The sequence below is a fragment of the Pygoscelis adeliae genome, unplaced genomic scaffold, assembly GCF_000699105.1.
Source record: "Pygoscelis adeliae isolate BGI_AS28 unplaced genomic scaffold, ASM69910v1 Scaffold96, whole genome shotgun sequence".
Classification (NCBI taxonomy): Eukaryota; Metazoa; Chordata; class Aves; order Sphenisciformes; family Spheniscidae; genus Pygoscelis; species Pygoscelis adeliae.
The window spans coordinates 1,292,332-1,300,458 of NW_008824935.1; the positions used below are offsets into that span (position 1 = coordinate 1,292,332).

The 8,127-nt window shown below is 37.9% G+C and overlaps 1 protein-coding gene across 1 annotated transcript in view; it reads right to left on the reverse strand.

The window, feature by feature from the left end:
• The window catches only part of THADA (thyroid adenoma associated), a 168,840-nt gene that overhangs the window by 45,054 nt on the left and 115,659 nt on the right, over positions 1–8,127 (reverse strand). Inside the window, exon 30 of the mRNA XM_009325321.1 lies at positions 4,076–4,161. Coding sequence (XP_009323596.1) covers positions 4,076–4,161 — 86 coding nt within the window. The remainder of the gene's footprint in view (positions 1–4,075; positions 4,162–8,127) is intronic.

Sequence of the window (8,127 nt, forward strand, 5' to 3'; positions counted from 1 at the left end):
ATTCAACAGAGGAATCTTACCCACTGAAACACTGTATCACAGCATAGCCTGTTTGTAGTCTGGTATTCTGTCTCTTGCAAAGCCCATCTCTGCGTGCAGAGAAAAGTGCGCAACTGCAGACACACGCGTGATCTGTGGCACGACAGCTTGATAGACCTCTCCTTCTAACTCCTGCTGATCAAGACTTGTGAATTTGCAAATAATTATAAATTATTATAAATGTCCAGCTAAGGCTGGACACATTCTCACCTGGACTCGGAGGCATTTTTCCCTTCCAAAGACGCCTACAAGTGTTGTTTGCTTCCTCCAGTAATGTTTGAAGTGTGAAGTTTGGGAACTTCCCCCTGTTCCTACACCACCCACGCAGGTGCTGGTTTACTTCTAGAGGAGTAACTTAACTGCTTTAGCAGGGTACAAGTGCCAGAAAATCCTCTGGAAGAGGACTGCATTGTTCTACCCATTAGACTGAAAAGGCCCTGGACAACTGTGATTCCAAGTCTATAAAAACAGTTACTGTGGAGACAACATATCAAAGAGGTCTGCAAGAACAAATTCACTGGATATTATTAATAATTATTAATACTGACAGTAGACATTAGCTCATCAAATCATCCTAGATCTGGCAAGAACTTTTGTTTGCTCTCAATAAAGGCAAAAATAGTATTTTTGTTTATATATTAACTTTTTTTTTTAAAATGCTTGCTTCAGTTTTTTTTTCTGAGTTCCAACCACAGTTGATAACTGAAAAAAAATATGTTGTAAGTTTACATAGTCTTGGCATTATGCATTGTCTCTGCACGTCAGAAGACCCTCGGGCACTTCAGGAGCTGGAAAAAATGCTCTAGATTTTTGTCTATCAACTCAAGGAAAGAAAACTGTATTTTCCCAGTGACATGAATCAGGCAACACTTCCATCCAAACCAGCACATCAGAATAACTATGGGGTGGTTTTTTGTTTGTTTTACGATAAATAATTATCATTTAGCCAGCAATAAATTTTTAGCTGGACAAGATGCTTTTGGTATCCATTACTCCCTGCCTTCCTTATCCGACATTTTAAATTGTTTTGAATTTGTGAAGTAAATTCCCTAAGGGCTGTCCTGCACTTTAAGAGACAGATTTTATTAATTGAATACAACAAATCACTTACAGAAAATAATCGTAATGTAGGAAAGGCCTAGGCAGGGTTGTACTCTGAAAATCTCTTTGTAATTGTAGCCCCTTTAGACAGGCATAATCAGTTAGAAGTGGTCTGATTTTAACCAGTTGCAGGCTCATTACATTGCATTCCCGTTTCTGTTGATGAAAATCAGTTTCAGCCCGTGGCCTGGAACTCATACACAGCACTTCCTGGGGCCTCTTAGATAAACACATGAAGAAACAGTTTTATTTGGATTTGTCCTTCACCCTTTATTCATTCAAACAACTTTACAAATCAAGATTAAAACAGAGAAAAATTGGCTCATAACCAGCAATACACATATACGAGTAAGATATTTAATCTCAGAAAAGTATAAAGCTTCAGTTAATAACTATTCCTTACAGAACATTTAAATGTGAGACTCAAAACATTAATTTTTAACTGCTGAGTTTAGTCTTTCTCTCACTGTGTCATGGGACACTCAGGTTCTATTTAATATAAACATATTACTCCTTCATTTCAGAAAGGCTTCTGCCTGTGATATATAAAATTGTCCCTAACGTATCTTCAAGCTTTCAAAACCATATTTCCAGTCTAAGTTTCTACTCTCTGTAGATATTGCCTGCAATATATAATTTTAAGCCTATATAGGAATGAAACTTCTAAGCAAGACAATACTAATGAACTATCCCTGAGCAGAGAGAGTCTGCAAAAATAATTGCTTTCCTTCCACAGAAATTGTACCTTACAGCACCCAGGTTTGAAACAGTCCACATGAGCTTTGAAAAATAAATGAATCCACTACAGTCAGTAATCCAGCCACTGCATGGTGCAGTACCCCAGGCTCAAAGGGCTATTCACAAGTCAGGGGCGTTAAAAAAAAACCCAGGAGTTTCCTGGTGTGGAGAGGTCAATAAAAGCCTTTGCAAATGTGCAGCAATTGTTTAAAACCCAAAACAGACAAAAACCCCAAAGGTAACTGAAATACAGAAGAGACTGATAAAGAAATGTAATGCCCACTAAGTAAGCAAGTGAGGAGCCCTCACTTGGAATATTGGCTGTTCCTTCATAAAAGAAAATACAAAAATAGAGTTGGGGGGTGAGTGATGAGAATAATCAGAAGCAGAGGAAAAAAACTTCATGTGAAGAGAATACAGAAAGACTGGGATGATTCATACTACAAAGGAGATGAACAGAGGTAGAGGATGATGATTAAAAAAAGTGTAAAAATTAATATTTCAAAGAGGATCTATCTTTAAAAAAAGGAGTACTCAAATTAAAAAGAAGGGTGATGAGCCCAAATATGGTTGAAGGGGGCTTTGGGGATTGTTTTTGTTTATCTTGTAGATGTGATACACAGCTAGACTTTTTAATGTATTGCAAAGGATAATCACTAAGGCCAATGGCATATCAGGATTTAAGAAACTTTATTTTGTATAAATAACGAAAATAAGTAAATATATATTGTAACATTAAGAGTTACTGATGGTAGATATAGCTCACCTAAAACAAACATTAAAGAGCCAGAAAAAAACGTGTCCCTAGAGACATGCTATATTGAAACTGCTTTATATAGGGTGGTACATTCCTCCCTATAAAGCATGCAGCCCTTACCCAGTCACAAACAGTGGTCAGTACCCGACAGAACGAGACCTACAGTGCAACATCATCTGGAAACTTCCTTTACTGAACAGTACATCTCGACATCTGGGACCCATGAGAGAGGAAAGACTCTTCAGAGGACATGAAAGATCAGACCCATCTCCTAGAGTCCCCGATAACCCTAACTGTCTTCCTGTGGTATAGTGGAACCCACCTGTCACACATTTTCTATATGTCTATGCTTCTGTTATAACGGCTAGATTCTGCATCGACCTATCTGAAGAAGTTAGTTTCAGACATGTTCATCATCAACTCATTTTCCTGACAACTACCACTATTTGAACTGTGCATTCACAAGAAATCACACAAATAGCAATTATGGAATTAAAATCGAACTACTTCTACCAAAGGTCTAAGCAACAAAGCAAAAGGAATTGGTTTTAAAATTAAGAACAGCCCCCAAAACAAAACTCTCTGAAATAAAGAACGGTTCTAATGACTTAAATGCAGTGTTGAAATTAGTCATTAAGAATTTTAATGAAATGAAAGAACTATTCTTTAATTGCCTTCCTGGACTGACAAGGTAATTTACTCCTCATTTGTTCATAAGAAATGAACAAAACAGGCCCCACAAGGAAGCTAGTTACAGCTGACCGAAAGTTGCCTATACACAGTCACACTTGAAAGGGTATCCCTTCCTCCATACCTTTGTTTTCCTTATTGTTTACAGTATGTTTTGTATTGTTGCAAACAACACTGTATCATTAAAACCACTGATAGTTCTGACTGGTTCTTCAAAAGCTTCACAGTGATAAAGAATAAATATAAAAAGAGAAATTTAAAGAAGATCTCAGAGTTGTTTCTTATAAAACTTCTAAAGATGAGAAAACACTGTTTCTCTGAAACACTTTCAGGTGTCTCCTGAGGGAACATCTCTGCGGCTTTCAGGAAAGGTTAAAGTAGCAATATTCCAGGGTTTGGATTTTGTTTGTATTTACAACCTTGGATCAGAAAAACATTTTGGAACACTGGAGGGGATCTTTTTTGTTGTTACATAGTTCTAGGATTAGGAATATTGCAAGATCATCATTTTAGGCTTTGACATGGAGCCGTACCTCATTCTTCTCATCAACAATCCCCAAGACTAGCTCTACAGAAGGCAGAATAAAGGGCCCTTTTATACAAAGCAGCTAATGGACTCCAGCATTCAGTAAATACCATGAATACATGGTATTTACAAGTAATATATTATTGTTTCTCTGGATTCAACAGAGCTCAGAAATTTCCCCACAGATATTCCATCCGATTTATAGAGCAGTACTTTTGACCTACCTTGCTTTTGAAACTTCCCCAGGTGAGTACTCAGCATCACAAGGACATCAAGATAGGCAGCTCTAGTCACCAAACAAGGATTTGGCCTAGAAAAATCAAATTACTAAAGATTAAATCCTTATAACATCCATGCTCAGAAACAGCAGTGAAACACACCACCTTGGTTTGTCTATTTTACTTAATTAACAAAGATCAACTACTGATCAAATTAGACTGCAAATGCAAAATAATTAGGCACAGTTATCTAAGCTTCGCTTCCTGGTCCATTCCGAATGAGTCTCCCTAGCAGAATGGCAACACCCTTCGTCCAGCCATTCCACCAAATCGCAGTTCATACATTTCATTATTACTGGATTAATCAGCTTGCCCTGGCAACTAGTATGTCTTTGTTTTGCTTATAGATGTGTAATTAAATGCAATAACAAAAATAAGTCTTCAGGTCTTATTGTCACAGTTCATGAAAGAGAAAGTTCCCTATGAAAGGTACCTGTTAGATCTTTTTAACAGCCATAGCTCTCTCACTGTTCTGATGAAGACCACAGAAGCATGCATGTTTTTAAAATTAGATTTCCCCCCCCTGCCCCCGACAAGAATTTTGGGGATTTTGTGTGTACAATGCAAATTGGTAATAAGCTACTCTCTGCTCTCTCTCTTCAAGTTACAAGTGATAGAAATTTTCTCTCCAATTAGAAAAGTAAAATTAGGTTAATATCTTCATTTTTCTCTATATTGTTATCACTGTATGTTTCAGCCAGGAAAAATTTTCTTAAAATATAACTTAACATGTGAACAAACAGGAAATCCAGTTCAAACACAGAAATTATTCTGATGAGTCCAATGGGACTTGCACTAAAACAAAAACTTTTAGAATCAAGCAGCACAAGCTTCAAGCATGACTAATTCTGTTCAGTATTTAATTTTTATTTTATCTGGCACTTTCTTTGTATGCTTATCTTGACATTTGAAACTCTTTCAAAAAAATTGTTAATTAAAAATGTTCCAACAAACATTCTCAACTCTGTAACATCTTCAAAATTCAAGGAAAAACTTTTTCAAATAAGGTATGTGATCGTGACATAAACATGAAAGGTCTGAGGTTCTTGCATAGAAGTTTGGCAGCTGTATTTGCCTATGGAGAGTTAGTCTATGATCCTGTTAAAAAAGACAGCTTTTACCAGAAACACTGCTCTCACCTTCAGTAATAAACTCTGTAGTAAGCCTAAATTACTTATGCTTACTTTTATGGTCTACAATATTATGCATTCATATAACATATGGCAGACTACATGCAACCAGGATTTCTCTTTGGAAAAGATTTTTTTTTTTTTTTTTGCATAAACAGAGACTTTTAAGACACCTTCTTACTAGTGAAGTAGTCATGAACCTCCCAAAACTTCTCCATGCTTGCTTCTTACTACTTGCCTTAAAGCACGAGTGCTAAAAGCCTGTCTGCAAAGAAGATGCACATCAGTAAGCGCTAATACCATAAGAAGCCAAAGCAATTTTAATATGGCCTATTTGGAAAAGCTGTATTAGGAAGACTTAATTTCTGTCCACCCTGACTAAGCGAACCTCTCTCCTTAATCTTGGGCACCCAGTTGTTGCCCAAGTTGTTCTTCACAGATCTGTGTGAAAACACCACGAAGAAATACTCACAGGGTTAGGAGCTCAACCCACGAGAAGAGAGTGACAGATCAGTCAAAGGCTTAGAAGAAAAAGAAACCAAGAGGTCTCTCAGAAGTACTCATAAAATGGATGAAAGCAGCCATGACAGATTTCAATTAAGATGAGGAACATAATGGGCCTACTGCACTCCAGGTCCTTTGAAAAATGGAAGACTCACTTATTATTCAGTCATTTCACTGGAAAGAAAATTTCCAACGTACAAACTGTGCCTTGGGAAAAACATGGCTGACACAACCTTCACTGAAGAAGTGACAACAGCAATACTGACATGTTTTTTTATTCTGGTCCAGCTTTTAAGCATTTATCACTTCATTTTGAGTATGCGCATATGCATGTTTTGATTTGGAAATGAGGCTTTTCTAGCATAAAACATGCCAAACGTTTGTTCTTGGCTGGCTCCACCGTTCTGGTGATGCTAGTGAATGCTCAGCCATATGTGCCAGACGGACACAACAGGAAATTCAGTTTTCCAAAAACAAGATATTTCAGTGTTGTTCAGACTGTAGCAGAAAGCTCAGTCTTGAAGACAATCAGACTGTGATTTGCCTAACAGACCTGACAGCCAAAAATCACATGCTGAAGATTTCAAATGATGCCCTGTGCAGTATTTAAGATGACCTGTTCATGCAGAACTTCAATAATGAGAGTGGGAAGAGTACAAGATGTTTCTTTTTTAACACAGATACCCAAATAAAGTGGTGTTCTCATAAACAAGCTTTGAGGAAATCTGTCTCCAAACAAGAAAGTCACAGCAGTAGCAAGGGTGGGAGCTCCAGGCATCTGGAACAGCGTTCCTTTTTTTGTCCAAAACCCAAAAATTAGTTCATTTCCCTTCCAATTTGGATATTAATAGAAACAAATATATCATATGCTTACTCCAGATGATAAACTGTATGTGACTCTGAACAGGATAGAGCTAGAGATGGTTAGGACTCTCATATCTAAGGGTATGTCTACAAAGAAATATAAAATGGGTATCAAAACAATATTCATACTCCTACACATATATATACTAATAGCAGGCTAGTGATGTCAGCGCAGAGATCCAAACCTCATTAAAGTAATGCTTTGTCTACATTAGCAAGTAGGTTAGTGTAACAACAGCAGATCTGTGAAGTCAAACAGCTGGTACCAAAGACCTAATGCCCACCCTACATACCATGCCCAGATGCATTAAAACATAATTTTCAGAAGTTCATCTTGTTGATTTTTGTTTCTCTTTGGATACAGAGTTTATAGCCAGCCTGCACCAGGAATCTCACTGCACTTATAAGCTTATCCCACAGTTTCTATCACTCCTTCATGATGCTGTACTTGGAGGTTGACTGTCCAGGTGGAAATAAAAATCAGCTCACAGAAAACCACTGAGCTAAATTTCACTAACAGTCAATATTGCAGAATATTTCAACACATCTGATTGGAGAGAGGTCAAAGGCTGTCTGCCCTGAGTAACATGTAAAAGGCAAGCATCATCACAGGCTTGACCTGCCAGGCAGAGGGGAAGACGACACCTGCAACCTTTAGAAGCACAGGCAGGGACGGAAAGGATTACTGCTTAGAAAGAACAAGGCCCAGAAGACGCGTGTTTCTAATTTAACCAAGGGGAACGAAACAATGACAGGAGGAGCTGCTGTGTCCCTTCCCATCACGAAACTCCACAGAAGATACAAGGTGACTGAAAGAGCACAAGTCAAAAAAGTTAAATGGACTGAAGGTTTTAAAGGGTCTACAGATTTTTTAACTGCCTAAAGCTCCAGCCTAACAGTATCTTCAGTACAGGGGAAAAAAAAAGTGTCTTTAATTATTATTTTAGGTAGGCATGGCTGAAGAGTAGATAAATCTGAAAACACAGGTGCCAGTTTCCATACTATTAATTTTGACACATTATAGCAGATTTCTGGATTAGATCCTGAAAATAAAGTCTTCCAAACCTAGCCAATTTCTTATCATTAATGCTGAACAAGTAATTGTGGATAGGGTAGTCAGACTTCTTTGTAATTTCATTTTCAATTCTGGTATGTGAATATAAAATTAGAAAGGAGTTGAAGTCACTGGCAGCCTTTTGTTAGCTGTTAAGAGTCCAGGGATTTTTTTTTAAGAGAAAAAGGTTAATGGAACTAAATAGTCCTTTCAAGGACGTTGTGGTAGCAACTGGAGGTGGAAGGCTGCTGTGTGGAGCCCTATACGACAAGTCGCAGAAACTGCTTAAGGAAAAGGTGAATCGAGCCAATTTGCGGAAGTGAAGGCCATCCAGCTGGCTTTAGACATTGCTGACCGAGAAAAGTGGCCAGTGCTCACTCTCTACACTGACTCATGGAAGGTGGCAAATGCCCTGTGGGGGTGGTACAGCAATGGAAGCAGAGCAA